This window comes from Polypterus senegalus, chromosome 2, assembly GCF_016835505.1.
Source record: "Polypterus senegalus isolate Bchr_013 chromosome 2, ASM1683550v1, whole genome shotgun sequence".
Lineage (NCBI taxonomy): Eukaryota > Metazoa > Chordata > Cladistia > Polypteriformes > Polypteridae > Polypterus > Polypterus senegalus.
In genome coordinates, this window is record NC_053155.1 from 98919487 (window position 1) to 98939914 (window position 20428).

Below are 20428 nucleotides of genomic sequence, written 5' to 3' on the forward strand. Positions count from 1 at the left end.
CCACTTATTTAGTGATCAGAAATGAGTCAATAAGAACATTTTTAAAAAGTGTACATCTCAACAATTCATTATATATACACACACTTTTTAAACTATCAATGGCAAACAGTAACAGATTATAATTTAGAAGACATATTAAAAAGTAAATTGTTTAAAATTTTTTGAAAGAATGGAACATAAAAATAACTTACATTGGTTTATGTGTCAATATACACTTCTTAATGCTATTAATGCTTCTTTAAATTTATAAGACAGAAAATGAGGTGGCAGCTAAAAGTTATCCACAGATTTGATAGTGACTGCAAGAAAAAAAAATCATTTTATAAGATAGTCTTTTTCCACACACCTGACAACACATCTCCATGATGATCCATCTTGGTCATCTTGCTCTTCTACATAAACACGCACATTATGCTCCTGGTCAAGCTGGAACCAATACATCAAGCCATCTTTGTCCCGCCCAATTGGCTGTAGTCGCATTGCATCAGGATCCTCCTCATTGATCACATTTTTAAATTTCAAGTTTTCATCAAACTGACATTCACAAAGAAACTAGAACCATAACAAGTGAAAAAGGAGGGAGTGAGGCTCATTGCTCCTCAAGAATCAACCATATAAAACAAACATTATTCAAAAGCTAAAATGTCTCAGGACATTCTTTTATTTTTCTGAAACTTTCAAAATATATATTTAATATAAATGAAGGAGATTTAAAAAAAAAATTTTCAAACCAAAATAAAATGCAAATTTACCATAAAGATGCTAAAATTTAACAAAATACATAGAAGATGCAATTACAAAATACACTCTAGTATTTCTATGTAGTATACAAGAAAATGTGAGGAAATGCAAAGTCAATGTTTTCAAATGCTTTTTTTGTAAGTGATCTTGAAATAAACCAAAGAAATGCTGAAAAGTTTAACATGAGATTCTAAACTGGCCCTATGTGCATGCGAGTTGGGTCCAAGGTTGTTTCTTGCCTTGGTCCTAGAGCCGTCATCATTGGATCTGGCCACTTGCGACCATGAATCTGATTAAGCGAGTTTAAAAATATTATAACGGTCAAGTTACAAAAAGAAATAAGAAGAAAAGGATTCCAAAACCATTTAGGATGTTATTGGTATGAAACACAGAAAGGGTCACTGGTATCAATTGTCCCCGAGACTGATTACTTGTCATCGCGAAGCAGAGCCTTACTGGAAATTGGAGGCATCTGAATTGAAATGGGAGATCAGAGGGTATAAAGGGGACACAAGGAATACATTGAGTGTGGAGAAACTTTAGAGACAGCGTGTGTATTAACTAGTGGATTTTTCTGTGAGTATTTGGTGGCAGCGTGACGAAGTTGCTTCCGCAAGACCGTGTTAGCTGTGGAGCTCAACTCGGAGCATATTCTTTTCCTACCTTGTCAATTGTGTAATGCGTTTTTTGAACAGGTTTGATGCATGGAAGTGATCACTTGTACTGCTTTCAGTCAGTTCACGTGAGCTGCTCTCTTGTGTGATGTTGCGATGTCCACGGCTTTATTTAATGTTAGCTAAGACCCGGCACTTAAAAGTTTCTCACTACAGCAATTTGAACTCCGTTACAAAGTGATCCAAAGTCTCGTTTATACCTCGTGTCTTCTCATTAAACTTGTATCTCGCGAATAAAGTATTCAGCGTTTATTTATTTATTCCCTTCTTCGGCTGACTGCTTGCCCATATAAGGCGCTCCGCTGTTTTTTTGTGAAGCAGCCTTTACATAGCTTCTCCACGGTTTTATAAACAAATGCCATATAAGGCCATCGTTTTTTCTTGTTTCGCCAACTAAGCAGCCTTTTTATTTAATCCGCCGTTTTATTGTTGGGAGCTCTTCCTTCTTTTCTACGTACTGCGGTTATAGTCAGTTCACGTGATTACATGGGAGGCGTGATGATGTCACACGCAGCTCCGCCCCCCACGGCCATAGGGCTAACGTCCATTAGAGTATATGGAGAAAAATAGGTTCCAGTTATGACCATTACGCATAAAATTTCGAAAATGAAACCTGCCCAACTTTTGTAAGTAAGCTGTAAGGTATGAGCCTGCCAGATTTCAGCCTTCTACCTACACAGGAAGTTGGAGAATTAGTGATGAGTGAGTGAGTGAGGGCTTTGCCTTTTATTAGTATAGATGCCTAGTGGAAAAAAAATTATAAAAAGTTCAAGCAAGGTTGGAACAAATTTTACAGAAAAGCCCTAATGAATGGGACATTAAGAATTTAAGGAAATTAGGTTAGGAAAAAAATCCAAAAGCACTGTACAGTGTATTAACATAAAACCTGTACAGAAAGCGGTGCATTAATAACACTAAAACTAATCACAGACAATGATGAAACCTCAGCAACACTACAACAATTTTTGTCTTTATCTGAGGTAAGAAGAAACACACAAAATAAATAAATAAAATCACAACCTGACTGAGTGATTAAAGGGCATTACATTTTTGTGAATTTTAAATACCCTAATTCCTCAATTAGCTTAAAAACAGTGTAAAACAAAAATGGATCTCCAAGCAAAATTATGTATTTTAGTCAGGCAATTAAACAACAACAAAATTACATTTACCTTAATAAAAATCCTTAATGCTACATAATACCTAATTTGTAGAAAAATCGCCAAATTGTGCCAAACACTAAAAACATCACCTGAAAACAATCAAAGTCTATGTTAATTTTCTTGTGATTTAGTCCTTCAAGTCCTCTGAAATAAATAATATTCACTGTCTTTCTTTCATCCTCGACCTAAGCCACTGAGTGTTTGCAGTAAGAACACTGCTGCATCACCCGATTACACGGTCCCAACATTAGCAAGTAGCTGGATTAAAATTACACTTTCACTCCCCTACCCCCCATATAAATAGGCTTCTGTGTTGCATGGAGCACTTTCTTTTCTGACTGGGCCCTGCTGATCTTAGGACTGTACATTTACTCCATCAACATAAATGTATCAGTTTCTAAAATACAGATTGTTTCAACCAGGAAAAGTAACAATTAGATTGCCTGACCATCTGCCTCAGGAAATGCATCTTATGGATTATTCTACACGGAGCTGCTGGATGCATGTGCAAAAAAAAAAAAAAAGGAACGGAGGCCAAAGTGCAACAGACATGTGCAGACTATAAAATCCTGAACTGTAACTTGGGAAAAGGTTTACATGGTCAAATATATGGCTACGCACAAAGTTAGTCACAAATCTACATCTACAAAACCCCCATTAACCCGGTTACACTAGCATTATAAAAAAAAAAAAACAGGTTATCAGAGTGTATGTAAATACACTGACTGGTTCATGTAAGGTTACACAGCCCTATCTAAATCCAAAACAGACTAAAGCACAACATTTAAGTAATACTGGAATGAAAAAGTAATTCATGCCAATGATACTTTAAAAAACAGTCATGTGCCATTGTTACCTTAAGAATGCCAGCTTTGCTCTCCACATTCATTTCCTGGTAGCCCTTCTTCTCCAGTTCCCATGCCCAAGTACTGTTGAAATCCTGACACATCTACAGTTTGCGAAGGCAATGAAGTCAGGAAAGAAAAAAAAAAAGATAGGGAGATGGCAATTAAAAAAAACAGCACCAACATTACCAAAGCTGGTTGAGAAATGAATCCTCAGACATTCAGAATAAACAAAGTAGCTGCTTCTGCCTCATTTTACAGGAAAGAGAAAACTTAAATGTTTTCATTATATTCTAATAAACAAGTGTGTTTGAAAACAATCCATTAAGATAAATACAAGAATCGAAGACCACTTTTCTAAAAATAAAATGTAAAGACGTCTGTGTTAGCCAAGCAAGAGTGAGCATAGTTATGTGTACAAATGTACCATGGACTAGTTTCTTAGGCAAGACTGGTCCTTGCCCTGTGTAAAATAGTACTAGGATTGGCTTTCGCTCCAAATGTGACTAAGTTTGGAAAAAGGATGGATGGATAGCTATATGAAAAATACCACCAATGTTAATTTATATGATGCAGACATTTTGACGTTTTAAAACATGCTGTTAATACACTGAAGTTTACCATTGTTACTGTAAATTAAAGTATGTGTTATAGTTATAGGCATTCAGGATGATGGTTACCTAGAAACCTAAAATCGGGAGTGCACTCTCCTCGACTTTCTCGTATACGGAGATGGAGGAAAAGGTCATCAGAACCACTTCCAGTTGCACAATATTTTTCAAATATCAAATGTTGTTTCTTATCAAAACTAAGTGATAATATCGATACACAATCATGAATCTCTATTTATAATCAAACTTTACATTTAAATGATATTTTTGCACTTAGGGAGGTTGAAAATGGTGGTAGAATTTTTTCATGATTACATATGCATTACCATGATTACGTGCAAAGTAAAAAGAGTTAAAGTCACCTAAAAGCACAGAAAAAGTGTATGTTTTATTTAATATTTGTTGCAAAAATTGCTATAGGTAAAACTGCATTTAGCTACATTTAAATTATGATGATGGTGGAAATGAAAAAAAAAAAATCATAAAATTAAATTTATAACCAGAAACATGACAGGAACATAGCAGCTTATTGTCCCCATTACACCTTTATATTTACATGGTATGTTCAATGCTTACACATTTTTAAAATGATTATGTATAAATTAAAATGAAATTAAATGATAGTTATTGAAAGAATATACGCGATATTGAATAGAGTTAATATTGTATAAATGTTAATATTTCCATGATTTTTGTTTAAATAAAAAACACTACTTCTGGTTGAGTATTTTTTTCTCAAATTTCATATCTGTTTGCTTTTTATCATTATAGCCCAAAAGTTGATGACTCCTTATTGTCGATAAAAAGCAGGCGTACAAAATCTCATTAACCAAGGTCATGGCGTTTGAGTTATGTTTACACACTGACACACAATTTCAAAAATGGTATTTTCAGACTCTGGAAAGGTCTAAAAACGTCAAGAATCACAATCTCGAGAACCTTTTCATGATTTCTATACTTTATACTATGTATACAAGAAAGTACAAATTAATAGTTTAACTTTTCTTGTTATTCAAATCTAGTCTTGTTACATTAACCAGTTTAAAATTAAGCAGTTTATGATTTGAATTTCTGAAGACTTAAAACAAGTACATCAGGTTGAAGTTTCTCTTCTTCTTAGTGACTACATAGAAACCCTTTTCCACTATTGTACCCAAGCTCCACTATAATTGTGGTTCAAAGAAATATGCCTTATCAGCAAACTAATGTAAACTAACAGTTTAATAAAAGGATTTAGATTGACTAAAGGCTCTCTTTTTCCCTATGCCATATACAAATTTTCAGTAACACTAGGTTAGGTACTGCAAAAATGTATATATTACTCATTTTAGTTATACTAAACAAGACCTTAGTAAAGGGTTCTTTTAGTCTTAATTATGCTTATAAAGCATCAGTAAACACGACTCATCTCTGTGCAGTTTGGCATTTGATATTCTGGTGAATTACTTCGGAATTTTAAGAATTTAGAAGTCATGTCTCTTGGTGTTGCAATACAAATGTCTCACTTAATTCACTTCGGATGATGCTAAAGTGAAATTATTTTTGGTGGCCATACTACGCTCAGCAAATCACTTTGCTGATGCTTTGTAACTGCTATTAACACTAAAAGAAGCCTTTGTTAAGGTCTTCTTACTTAAATGTAAACAACTAAAAAGATGTATTTTTGCAGTACCTAAAGTATTACTAAACAAACATTCTCCCAACTTGCACATCTAAATTAAAAAGACTAACTTTTTTTATATAAAGAACATAGACTTTCACATCATGAGTGCAATTGGTGACCAATTAAGAAAAAATGCATTAGATAGCTATGGGACCACTGTTCACTCTGACAAAGGGGTATATGCAAGAAATGTGCTATTGGAATAATAAGCAGCAGTTAACCACAAAAAAGGTTGTTCCAGTAATACTTATTATTGCATTAACAAATGCAGATTTATATTAAAGAAAAAGTCAGATTTGAAACAGAAGATGTGCATATTTAAAGAAAAAATGGAAGTGTATTCAATACATCAAGCAGACAGAGATTTAAAAAAATTAATGAAAACGTAAAAAGTGGAAGGGAAGTTATTGGTTACAGTTAATAAAACAGTGCGTCTTGGACACCTTTTGAACATGTGCACTATAAGACAACACCATACTTAAAATGTTATTTGTTGTTTAATCACAGGATAACATTATACCATTCCGTATATGCAGTGCCTTATGACTAGATAGCAGACCGAACCTACTAGCTATCTCAAATACTTTATTTCTGAGCATATATATTTAATAATGAGCTTTTGGTAAATTAACTTTTATAAAAATTGGTTGTGATTACAAATACATTATTTTGCCATATGTTGTTAATTAAGAACAATTAAAATAAAAAGACAGAGGACATTATAGCTTTGAGAGTACTGTGCTATTAGAAGACAAGGATCTGGGCCTGCTGAAACAGACCTCCTTGACTTATTTTGCTACAATACTGTTCCAGAATAAAATCACCACATATATTGCCTTTGTTCTTTTAATGAACATAATGTTGACTATCATTCTATATTTTTAGCCTAAAGTAATAAACGGATTTATCTTCCGCAGGATTTTATCCAATTGAATTAGACATTTTTCATTCAAAATTAAATGCATACAACACATTTTATTTCTGAGCTTGCATACAAGTAAATAAAATTTGAAATACTGTAGCTAGGTTTTGTGCTTTAAGAGCAACATGTTGCTCATTTTTCCCCATAAATAATGATCTGCTTGTGGAGGTAAAATGATTGAACATGTCACTTAAATAGTTTTCACTGCTCTACTGAAATGAGCAACATTTGCCAAAGTATAGCTTATCATGCATTGTAATGTAGCAAGGGAAATTAGATTCTGAATGCACATTTCAGTTTAGTGTACAGCTGCTAATTATTTGGCTAACTTATGATAAAGTTTTAATCCAAACAAGGGTTAATTGTGAACATCCATTGAACCAGCTAATTCTCAATTTGGTGACTTAACTCTAGGCTTGGATAAAAACAATTTTCCAATTAATTGTTATTTTTCATTTAAGCAATTCAATATTGATTCTTAAAGTCTCAAGATCGATCTTGTGAATCTCTAACCTGCTCAATTACTATAGGTATATTTTTGGCATCAAATCTAGTAGATGTCACTACTGTGCCTGTTAAAGCTTTCTATGGAAAAGCACCTTACTACCTCACATAAAATAGTGTGTCCTCCTCAACTGAAATCAATGCCTACACTTAAATCAGATGTGTGGATTTACTTAAGATTCATAAAATAAGTGCATTAGTAAAGAACAACTGGATAAAAGCAAAGCCAGATGTAAGCTGTGCAACTCAGATGTGATGTATTGCTGTAAAACAACAAATATGAGAAATCATTTATCCTGACGTCACCCACTGCTTCTCTTTATTCACACGGCCAGGTGTACTGCTACGGTGGAGAAAGTTTGCAATGCACCTTACCAAGCTGAGCAAATGTGCAATTTTTGAAATTTTCATAGCAGCCTGCGATACTAAAGTGAGTGTGTACGCAAAGCAGCCAATGTGAAGAAGCTTCATAAGATGTACCGCACACATCCTATCAACCGCATTCTCAGTAACAATGGCTGGTTCTTTGCCTTTTATATTCCATTCATCCAATGCCACTGTCAAAATGCATCAGATCTAGATCCTCGTTTTAAAATGCTTCCTTTTTGTAGGAGGAGAAGCCGTGCGGACACATTTTTGAGACTATCAGACAGCTACAAGTGAGCAAGTTAAGATATTTGTAACTTGCAGGATTATACAAAAATAAGAGGCTTCCCACGGTCTCTTTAATTTTGACTAATTCAAGATTTTTTTTTTTAAAACGGCAATAATAATTTACATCTTGTAGTGAGAAGTCAAGCAAAATGACACCTTTTATTGGCTAACTAAAAAGATTACAATGTGCAAGCTTTAGAGGCAACGCAGGCTGATGTTAACCCTTCATTACTAATTAACTACTGCTTCTTAAATGTCATTCCATGATTATGTATATATTATGAAATCACAATGTAAACATCTTTCAAAAAAAGTGCTACTGAAATTCATCACATTATATTAATGTTCTCTATGCAAGGTTAAAACTAGATTCCCCGAAGCCTATGAAAAAAGTAACGCTGGGCCACCTTAAATTGCTTTGCACCTTCTCATTAGCACCTTTGTTTTATAAATGTATCGATCAGCATAGGCAGCCTACTATCCCATCCCCCACTGACGCAGCTGATGTTCCCCCAGCTGAAGTCTCTTTATCTGGATATGAAGTGCCTTGAGTTGTATAGGGTAAATAAAATAATATGTCGTTATTTGTAATACATACATTTCATATGTGTTCCCTGTCTACAAAGATCTGAGCAGATGTAGGAGGACACGAAATGAGAGGCAAGAAATGTTGAACATATAACTAAAACAGAAACCTTATTTTGTATGTGCTCTGTCTCTACGTATGTCAGAGTACTGGGACTTTGTGAAGTGTGATCTAGCCTCACTTGGGGGTGAAAGAAAGAGAGCAAGCCAACTCTAATCTATCCTTTTAATCTCATAAGTGCCAACATAACAATAGACTTCATGGCAATAACTCCTGGGAAAATTGGAAATTAAGGTCAAAGTCATCTTATTTTCAGGTAAGACTACAAAATGACAACAAAAGTTCAAAAGCAATGTCTCCATGACCGAATAGTTAACTTTGTGAGCTAATCTCACAAAGAAACATGCTTAAAAGGTCTCAATCATGAAGAGAAAGAAAGTATTCTCTCACCTAACAGGTCTAAACGCTAAATTAGCATTTGGATTTAGCGGGTTGGAAAATGGATGGATGGAGATATATATATAGAGAGATATCTATCTATCTATCTATCTATCTATCTATCTATCTATCTATCTATCTATCTATCTATCTATCTATCTATATATATATCTATCTATATCTATCTATATATACATATATACATATATATACACACACACACACACATCTATACTAATAAAAGGCAGAGCTCTCACTCACTCATCACTAATTCTCCAACTTCCCATGTAGGTAGAAGGCTGAAATTTGGCAGGTTCATTCCTTACAGCTTCCTTACAAAAGTTGGGCAGGTTTCATTTCGAAAATCTACACGTAATGGTCATAACTGGAAGCTATTTTTCTCCATTTACAGTAATGGAGTTGAGCTCGAAAGCCGTGGGGGGTGGAGTTTAGTGTGAAATCATCACGCCTCCCACGTAATCACGCAGTACGTATAAAAACCAGGAAGAACTCCAAAAACCGCTGAAGAAAACATGCATTATAAAATTGAGAAGGTAGCGAAACAATAAGAAGCGAGCGAGTGACATATACAACCATATTCATGAGTGCTGCTACTTCGGAAACAAAGCACGGTGTAAACCTAAAGTTTAAATTAAGTTCAGACAGGCTGCTGCTGGCGTTTGTAATTTAGTGCCTGCCCATATAAGGCTGTCCGTCAGCGGCAATCCAATAGAAACACTGCCGCTAAATATTTACGGATTAAGGACTGTGCTTATGCAGAGGAAGACGAGATGGTCAGGGTGGTGTTTGGCACAAACTCAGCGAAACTGCGAGAGAAACTTTTAAGTGCCGGGTCTTAGCTAACATTAAATACAGCCGTGGACATCGTACGACATGGCACCAGCACAGCTGGGAAACTTTGATGCACGTACAACGAGCGGCTCACGTGAACTGACGCAGTGCGCAGACAAAAAGCAACAGTTCCAAAGAATGCTGAACAAAAACTGAATTACATAATTGAGAAGGCAGCAAAAAAATATGAAGCGTCTGATACAAGCATATTCATAAATGCAGCTACTGCGGAAACAAAGCACACGGTGGAAAAAGTCAATGTCTCGCTATATTATATATTTTATATATTATATTATACATTTTATATATATGTGTGTATATATCATGATAATGACAACACAATTACATTGACAATCATGTTACGTTATTTTCAAAATGTTTCCTTTTCTTTTTCATTACTTCTTTAACACACTACTTCTCTGCTGCGAAGCGCGGGTATTTTGAGATATATATATAAATCAAATGAAGGCGATTTCACGGATGATCAGAAGAAATGGAAAGCACCCGAGTTAAATATGAGTGTCACAGCAAAGGGTCTGAATACTTAGGACCATGTGATATTTCAATTTTTCTTTTTTAATAAATCTGCAACAATTTCAAAATTTTTTTTTTGTCTGTCAATATGGGGTGCTGTGTGTACATTAATGAGGAAAAAATATTATATATATACATATATACATATATATATACATACATATATATACACATATATACATATATACATATACATATACATATACATATACATATACATATATATATATATATATATACATATACACACACACACACACACACACACACATACACTCACCTAAAGGATTATTAGGAACACCATACTAATGCGGTGTGTGACCCCCTTTCGCCTTCAGAACTGCCTTAATCCTACGTGGCATTGATTCAACAAGGTGCTGAAAGCATTCTTTAGAAATGTTGGCCCATATTGATAGGATAGCATCTTGCAGTTGATGGAGATTTGTGGGATGCACATCCAGGGCACGAAGCTCCCGTTCCACCACATCCCAAAGATGCTCTATTGGGTTGAGATCTGGTGACTGTGGGGGCCATTTTAGTACAGTGAACTCATTGTCATGTTCAAGAAACCAATTTGAAATGATTCGAGTTTGGTGACATGGTGCATTATCCTGCTGGAAGTAGCCATCAGAGGATGGGTACATGGTGGTCATGAAGGGATGGACATGGTCAGAAACAATGCTCAGGTAGCCCGTGGCATTTAAAACGATGCCCAATTGGCACCAAGGAGCCTAAAGTGTGCCAAGAAAACATCCCCCACACCATTACACCACCACCACCAGCCTGCACAGTGGTAACAAGGTATGATGGATCCATGTTCTCATTCTGTTTAAGCCAAATTCTGACTCTACCATTTGAATGTCTCAACAGAAATCGAGACTCATCAGACCAGGCAACATTTTTCCAGTCTTCAACTGTCCAATTTTGGTGAGCTTGTGCAAATTTTAGCCTCTTTTTCCTATTTGTAGTGGAGATGAGTGGTACCGGGTGGGGTCTTCTGCTGTTGTAGCCCATCCGCCTCAAGGTTGTGCGTGTTGTGGCTTCACAAATGCTTTGCTGCATACCTCGGTTGTAACAAGTGGTCATTTCAGTCAAAGTTGCTCTTCTATCAGCTTGAATCAGTCGGCCCATTCTCCTCTGACCTCTAGCATCAACAAGGCATTTTAGCCCACAGGACTGCCGCATACTGGATGTTTTTCCCTTTTCACACCATTCTTTGTAAACCCTAGAAATGGTTGTGCGTGAAAATCCCAGTAACTGAGCAGATTGTGAAAAACTCAGACCGGCCCGTCTGGCACCAACAATCATGCCACGCTCAGAATTGCTTAAATCACCTCTCTTTCCCATTCTGACATTCAGTTTGGAGTTCAGGAGATTGTCTTGACGACCAGGACCGCACCCCTAAATGCATTGAAGCAACTGCATTGTGATTGGTTGATGAGATAATTGCATTAATGAGAAATTGAACAGGTGTTCCTAATAATCCTTTAGGTGAGTGTAATAAATAAATAAATAAATAAATAAATATATATATATATATATATATATATATATATATAATACACACACACATACAGTATATAGATACGACAACACCACTCATGTCAATGACAAAACAATTACATTAACAATCATGTTACATTATTTCTAAAATTTTTCTTTTTCATAACTTATTTAACACACTACTTCTCCGCTGCGAAGTGTGGGTATTCTGCTAATATATATATCACAGACATCGGAGGGATTAGTGCATGTCACTGATAATCAAAGTCAAAAAATTCTGTTCTGGGGATAAATTAAATAAAAATCTGATAAGCTGGGAATGCAAAAATAAAGGAATTAATATAATAAATAAATAATAAGCCTAGTGATGTTTAAGAAACAGTACAGACTACATACACATGGCACATTCCAAGTTAATAAAGGATAACTAAAGAAAAAAAAGATCAAGTGGAATGGCCACTGCAAAGGAAAATGTTATAATTTATCTGATGTCTTTGTAAGTTCTATGGTGTAAAATGAGAAAGTGCCTAATTTAAAGCAATATTTTTTGTTATTATCTTAATGGTACTCCATCGCCTAAAGAATTAGCATGCTGTCATTGGAGACCTCAGTCAATGCTATTCAATGCCATCTTTCTAACCCATCTATTGGCAAAAAAACATATTCAGCAAATGTTAGACTATGGAGAAGTAATCAATGCTGTGCTTAGCGACATCTAGCCAAAGATTCTGATGCAGTGCCACCAAACATTTATAAGGACCCAGTGGTCTAGAATACTTATAGTACGCATTATGCTTTTCACAAATCAGTATGCACTTCATGCTAAATAATTTAAAATTTCGTACAGTCTCTTGAACAAGTTAAAATTCGAAGTGAAAATAGAAACAAGAATAAAAATCAATACATGTAGAGTAAAAGAAAAAGGTTGCCTTTTGTATAAAGCTCTCTAAAAATACATTAAGATTCAAAAATACTCACCTTGAGCAAGTACTTTTCCCACCTATCTGCAGACACAGACTTCCCAATTTTTCTCATCAGCTTCACATGGAGCTCCACCAGGGTTTTATTAACTGAAACAAATAATCAGGTCACAGTTTTCAGCCATTTGTAACTATCAGAACAAAAAGATTTAAAACAGCAATTAGCACGGTCTTATCACACAACACCACCACTTTCTACGCAACATTTCACAAGTCAAAATTAGCCACAATTTTTAGCAATTTGTTAATTCTGTACAGATGCAGAAAACTGATTGCCCTTCCATTAATGTTTCTGCAAAGCCAATTGAACCATGATGTCCTTTACGATTGCTTTAGAGCAGGGTTCTCAAACTCTGGTCCTGAAGGGCCGCAGGTTTTCATTCTAACCCTTTTCTTAATTAGTGACCTGTTTTGTTGCAAATTAACTTCTTTCATCACTGTGGCCCTCCAGGACCAGAGTTTAAGAACCTTGTTTTAGAACTTATAAGGGGCTCATTATTCAGCAAGCAGATAGCGTGTTTTTAAAAGTGGAAAGATACATAAAACGAAGGCAGTATCGCACAGAAAAACTTAGTCAATTAAGGCTGCAGCAATCGATTATTTAAGTAATTTAGTATTCTATCAATTATTTCTGAGAGAATAATTTAGACGTAATATAATTTAAATGTAACAATAATTAAGTATTTTGGTTTGCAGTGTGTACACTGAAATGTATAAGAATGAGTTTTGGAAAAATACTATGATGGTCGAGTAAATAAAGAATGTACCAGAAAAAATGTTGATGTAATACACAAAATGTACTGCAGGATGACTAAGAACTCAGCAGATGTCCTGTAAACAACTAGAATGGACAATTGTTATGTGCACAGAAATTTCAAGGGTGGTGGCTCATTTCAAAAGGTATAAGAACCACCATAAAAATAGTAAGACTTTAATATAAGTAATTTGTGTGTAAGCTGGTGAATCCACCAGAGTAAATGTATGCATTGATCGACACCGTTATGTAAATTCATTTGTTTATAAAAATAAAAAAAAAAAATCTCTATCCTTAATATTTTGACAATTCTGTAATAGACTGCTTGTGAGGAACGCTATTTTTTCTCTCTCCATTTTGCAGTCCGCACCATTAAATCATAGCTTCTTGTCATGTATCCATAGTGTAAGCACACATTCATGAGAAACACGTTAATTTCACCGAGATGTAGTTATATGAATTAAATAAAGCTTTGATGCAAAGAATTTGCTTTGATGATTTTTAGTAATCAGATTGCTCGAGTTTCTTGGGGAATAGTTTCAGCCCAAAAGTCAATAGTAACATAGGTAAAAAGCCAAAAATGCCCATGATGTCAAGACGCCAAATCCCAAAACAATAACCAAAAATTAGCACTGGGCGGGGGCGGCACGGTGGCGCAGTGGTAGCTGCTGCCTCGCAGTTAGGAGACCTGTGTTCACTACCCGGGTCCTCCCTGCGTGGAGTTTGTATGTTCTCCCCGTGTCTGCGTGGGTTTCCTCCGGGCGCTCCGGTTTCCTCCCACAGTCCAAAGACATGCAGGTTAGGTGGATTGGTGATTCTAAATTGGCCCTAGTGTGTGCTTGGTGTTTGTGTGCGTCCTGTGGTGGGTTGGCACCCTGCCCGGGATTGGTTTCTGCCTTGTGCCCTGTGTTGGCTGGGATTGGCTCCAACAGACCCCCGTGACGCTGTGTTTGGATTCAGCGGGTTGGAAAATGGATGGATAGTACTTGGCGGTACACCGGTTCATACCAAAAACCATTTTTTATTTTTGTTATACTGCAACACCGGTTTAAATAGCCTAAACAACATTCAGAACGTGGTGCCGCTTGAAACTGTTTAAGGGGTGGGACCTTTTTCACTGCTGCACCGGAGTACATGTGTTAGTGGAGGTGAAAATGGACAGAGAACATTCCGAAACTGAAGATGTAGCAGACGATAAAGTTGAACATTTTTGAACAACTTTTGCTGAAAAAAGGAGCTGTGTCGGTTGTCTGGATATACTTTGGTTTTAAAAGGTCGGATGTGGACCATTATGTTCAAATGTGTGAATACTGTTTCTATACTACTGGACAATACTGCAAGCCAAGTTGTACTTGTTTTATTTTTTTTCAATACTGAGTTATGTACCTGGGTACTGTATAATAGTGTGACAACATCGACATGTTGACTTTATTCTCGTAATTTGTCATTAAAGTAGAACATCGTAAACTAAATTTCATCTTAAAATGAATATTTAATTTACTAGATTTTCACAAACCCTGTCATCAGTTATGTAGCACATTAAATGCTTTGTGTTAAGTGTTAATTGCTATGTACTTCTTAAACTGCCTTCCTTTTGCACTGAGGAGGCGCAGGCAACAATCACCACACAGAATACATTAAATTTCATGATATACCTGCTACCTGAACATTTAGAATGCTAAGGTTAATACCTGATATAATTTTGATGATAAAATGCATTAAAGCATGTATTAATTATGTGGGGGCAAGGTGGCGTGGAAGTTGCACTGCTGCCTCGTGGCAAGGGGGTCCCAGGTGTTCCCTGCCTTGAATTTGCATGTTTTTCTGGTGGGTTTACTCGGCGTGCTTCAGTTTTCTTTCAAAGTCATGTAGGATGTGGGGCTTTGTGATGCTAAATTGGCCCTGCTAGTGTATGTATTGCTCGTATTCACCCTGCGATGAGCTGGCTCCCAGTTCGGGATTTGCTCCTGCCTCGCACATAATGCTTGCTGGGATGGGCGCAATCCTGAATGGACGGCATATTTAAACATGTATAACGATGATTTTTTTTTGAGGTTCTGAACACTCCGTGAATTAAACATTGATTTTAGGATGAAGTTTAGTTTACGACAATCTACTTTAATGACAAAATAAACTATAAGAATAAAAGTAGAAATGTCGACTTTAATCTCGACATAAGTGTCAACATTAAAGTGGAAATGTCGAGAATAAAGTCAACTTGTCGACTTTGTTCTCAACGTATAGTTTGTTTTCTTCTTCCCTGTGTCCGTATTTTTTTTTCTTCACCATGGCCCTAATACGATTCCGTAGGGCTATACCACAAATAGCATTATAAATGCAAGTTGCACTTTTATTATTTATGTATATAGCTTAGCTTGAAGCAAGGTCCATATTAATGCAATCTGCCTTATTGATGGTTCAGTTGGTAAAGAGGTCTCACCAAGTTGCACTTGATTTATTTTATTTTTATTTGGTAAATACTGTGCAATGCACCTGGGCTTGAAGTATTAGTATTACTGGAAGTTGCAATATTATTTATTTTATTGTTATTATTTATTACTTTAAATAGTATGCAGTTTAATGAGGAAAGTTGTTTACAAAGTAACTTTAACGTGTCTGTGGATAGAGATTGTTAACATTAACAAAGTGTAGTTGGTTTACAAAAAATATTCACTATTTATTCCTTTTCTAAGACATGTTCAGTGGAATACAACTTTTGACAAGGAGCTCTGGATATGCTACTAAGTCTAAATGCCTCTTTGGATGGTTGAAAATATGTTGTCAAAATTTTAGCTTAAGTTGTTTGCAAATATTGTTCAATAAAAGACTCTATATTTTGACTGCAACTGTCATGCAGTGTGATTCCTTCTCTTCATTAGTGTCACCCTCTTGAAAACTATCACTTTATGGGGCCATGCAAGCCTGTATTAATACTTGTGTGCACATTAAAATGGCTTTTATACAATGCTCATGACAGTGGAATAGGTTCTTCTTACCCAGACTCCTGCAGTAATTGCAGTGGAAAATGTGATTAACATCCACTCATGTATGGGGGAAAAAAAAATATCATTGAATACTGTGAAACCGCTATAATTTTGAAAAATACCGTGATATACAATTTTGGTCATACCGCCCAGCACTACCAAAAATCATAGTCAAAAGTTCCATTTCTTGAACACAATCAAAACCTTTGACACTGGGAGTAGTGGAATGTCAACTTAAATACCTTCTGTGTGATGACTGAAAAGATTACAATATGCAAGGTTTTGAGGCAACTCAGGCCCCTTCAAATAAACAAACCACACGCCATGGCACAGTGTAAAGAGGCTTTGCCTTTGATGTGGATGTCCGAGGTTCAATCCCTGCGAGGGGTGCAGTGGAGTGCGTACGCCTGATGAGCCCAAATAAGGGCGAAATACGTGTCACGTACTGTTTGCATTATTTGACAGTAAACTATGCAACATTCTATGATCTGCTTCTTGTTACTAAGAAGGCCTGTGGCGGATGTTTGCTGACTGGCAGACCAACCACATAGGTTACCTGGTAGGTAACCACCCATACAAACAGATCGGGACTCAGACTATGAATGCTACATTATACATATACAAATACAGTGGTGCTTGAAAGTTTGTGAACCCTTTAGAATTTTCTATATTTCTGACCTAAATCATCAGATTTTCACTCATCCTAAAAGTAGATAAAGAGAAACCAGTTAAACAAATTAGACAAAAATATTATACTTGGTCATTTATTTATTGAGGAAAATGATCGAATATTACACATTTGTGAGTGGCAAAAGTATGTGAACCTCTAGGATTAGCAGTTAGTTTGAAGGTGAAATTAGAGTCAGGTGTGTTCAATCAATGGAATGACAATCAGGTGTGAGTGGGCACGCTGTGTTATTTAAAGAACAGGAATCTATCAAAGTCTGCTCTTTTTAACACATGTTTGTGGAAGTGTATCATGGCACGAACAAAGGAGATTTCTGAGGACCTCAGAATAAGAGTTGTTGATGTTCATCAGGCTGGAAAAGGTTACAAAACTATCTCTAAAGAGTTTGGACTCCACCAATCCACAGTCAGACAGATTGTGTATAAAATGGAGGAAATTCAAGACCATTGTTACCCTCCCCAGGAGTGGTTGACCAACAAAGATCACTCCAAGAACAAGGTGTGTAATAGTCGGCGAGGTCACAAAGGACCCCAGGGTAACTTCTAAGCAACTGAAGGCCTGTTTTGTGGACAGATTAGACCAAAATAGAACTTTTTGGTTTAAATGAAAAGCGTTATGTTTGGAGAAAGGAAAACACTGCATTCCAGCAGAAGAACCTTATCCCATCTGTGAAACATTGTGGTAGTAATCATGGTTTGGGCCTGTTTTGCTGCATCTGGGCCAGGACGGCTTGCCTTCATTGATGGAATAATGAATTCTGAATTATATCAGAGAATTCTAAAAAAGAAAAATGTCAGGACATCTGTCCATGAACTGAATCTCAAGAGAAGGTGGGTCATGCAGCAAGACAACGGCCCTAAGCACACAAGTCGCTCTACCAAAGAATGGCTAAAGAAGAATAAAGTTAATGTTTTGGAATGGCCAAGTGAAAGTCCTGACCTTAATCCAATAGAAATATTGTGGAAGGACCTGAAGTGAGCAGTTAATGTGAGGAAACCCACCAACATCCCAGAGTTGAAGCTGCTCTGTATGAAGGAATGGGCTAAAATTCCTCCAAGCCGGTGTGTAGGAATGATCAAAAGTTACTGGAAACGTTTAGTTGCAGTTATTGCTGCAAAGGGGGGGTCACATCAGATACTGAGAGCAAAGGTTCACATACTTTAGCTACTTACATATATGTAATATTCAATCATTTTCCTTAATCAATGACCAAGTATAATATTTTTGTCTCATTTGTTTAACTGGTTTCTCTTTATCTACTTTTAGGACTTGAGTGAAAATCTGATGATGTTTTAGGTCATATTTATGCAGAAATATAGAAAATTACACACACACATACATTTTCCTAATCACAACATGCCTCTATGCCAATTCCCATTTGATGGGATTGAAAATTTTTAATGTGTATTAGAATTATTTCTTTTCACATAATTGAAGCAATGCAATGCTGATGGCCAGTCACCCCTAGATGTTTCAAACCTTTCTATAAATTTTGCCTGCATTGCCTTGAATTCTCTGTCAGCTGCACTTAAAAAAAAAAAGCTGTACTGCCAAATGAATCTTGAAACAAAGATATATACATATAGATTAAAAAAAATAAAAAAAAACAACACCACACACAAAAAAAGCAATCAAAACATCAGAATTTGTGCGATGAAGAAATTAAGGGAGGTTGCTAAATTTATAAGGAAACATAAATTTTAATATCAGAAAACTCTTCACTTCTAGATTAAGTCTATTGGAATTTGAGTGATTATACTGCAGCATCATTAGTAACAAATAATAAGGAACTACATAAAGACCATTTCATTTGAAAATCATGCAAAGACTTGGACTGTCTCAATTTAAATCTATCGAATATGACAATCTGTAATTGAGTAAGTCACATTTTCTTTGCAGATATTCCAGCTTTTCTGAAGGGCTGTGTTTTCATGTGCATTCTCATCCAGCAGCAGTGTAGGAGTCAAAAGCATGTCAATTTTCAGATGCACAATGAGCAAAAACAAATTTTTCATTCATTATGGTTCACTAAATAAAAACTGCATTATTTTCATATTTATTGCTGAATATATAGTATCATTATCTTTCTAATAAAAAGTACTCTTATTGGTACTTACTATGAACTTATAGTGTTCATTAAGTACCTGGTACTGGTGTATGCCAAAACATGGCATTGATGCATCCCTACTATTAATAATATACGCAAAATCCCCCACACAGGCAGACATCCCAAGGACAGAGAGTTTGGATTGCTTTCTCATACAGGTGCTCCAAGAACTATAATGAAGATTTCTTGACTTTAATATGACAGCATAGCTATGAATAGCTGCTTTTAAACACACAAGCTATTACAGTCAGTAGTTCTCCCTTTTCATCTTCAGCCAGGTACTCCTGCACTGGAACTTACTATAGTTTTGTTTCTGGGCTACTGATTATTCATCTTCGAGCTGTAATTAATCAAAGAGTAGATAAATAATGTATAAATGTTTTTCCTTAATTGATCAATTGAATTGTAATTGCAGCAGCTTTCACTTTGTTGCAACCCTCAATTGTTTTCTCTTCTAAAAATGCTTGTACTTAAACTATTTCTGCCTTTCCACCGAGCACAGGAGCCATGGGAGTAGGCCAGGCCATTTTAAAATTTAATGCCTTTCTTGAGCTAATCAGTGTTGCATTGTTATAAGTGAAAACTACAATTACGGTAACAGAACATTACATTCTCAAACCTGCTCAATCCAATTCAGGATCACTGGTATCCAGCAATACTGAGCACAAGACTGGAAATATCCATAGACCTGGCTCTCTAAACCAAAACTGTGACTAGGCAGAATTTTAAATACCTACAGTGTTTGATCACAGATCAAAATCACAGATATATACAGTTCAATCCTGACGTGTCAGAAATGACAATATCTGTAATGTACTTCATGATATATAGAAGTACTGTTTAAAAAAAATTCCAATGACTTGAGATTATCTGTAATAATATTTTAAATACTTCAATTTAAATTGTAGATATCCAATTACATTGTCAAAACTTCTAAGTCTAGGCATTTGTACATTAATTTAGAACTGCAGTTAAGATCAACTGTTGTAGTTTGATGTATTTATATAGTTAAATAATGTTGAAATTGCTTGCATACTTTTTATAAAATCAATAGTGTATCAAAATCACTCAAATACTTCTGCAGCCAGGCATGCAAAGCAGGACCCAACTAATACAGGGCGCTGATATATTGGGCCAACATTTAGAACCTACATATATGTTTTGCTATCGGTAGAATAACTAATATGATGCTGAAACAAAGCAATGCATGTTTATTAGGTTATCA

General features: G+C 35.7%; 1 protein-coding gene across 2 annotated transcripts in view; it reads right to left on the reverse strand.

Moving 5' to 3' along the window:
* Positions 1-20428, reverse strand: part of rsf1a (remodeling and spacing factor 1a) — a 90395-nt gene that overhangs the window by 46640 nt on the left and 23327 nt on the right. For both annotated transcript variants that reach the window (XM_039744232.1, XM_039744231.1), the window contains exons 2-4: positions 12669-12760; positions 3435-3527; positions 347-552 (exon numbers count right to left, since the gene is read on the reverse strand). In XM_039744232.1, the coding sequence (XP_039600166.1) occupies positions 347-552; positions 3435-3527; positions 12669-12760 (391 nt within the window). The remainder of the gene's footprint in view (positions 1-346; positions 553-3434; positions 3528-12668; positions 12761-20428) is intronic.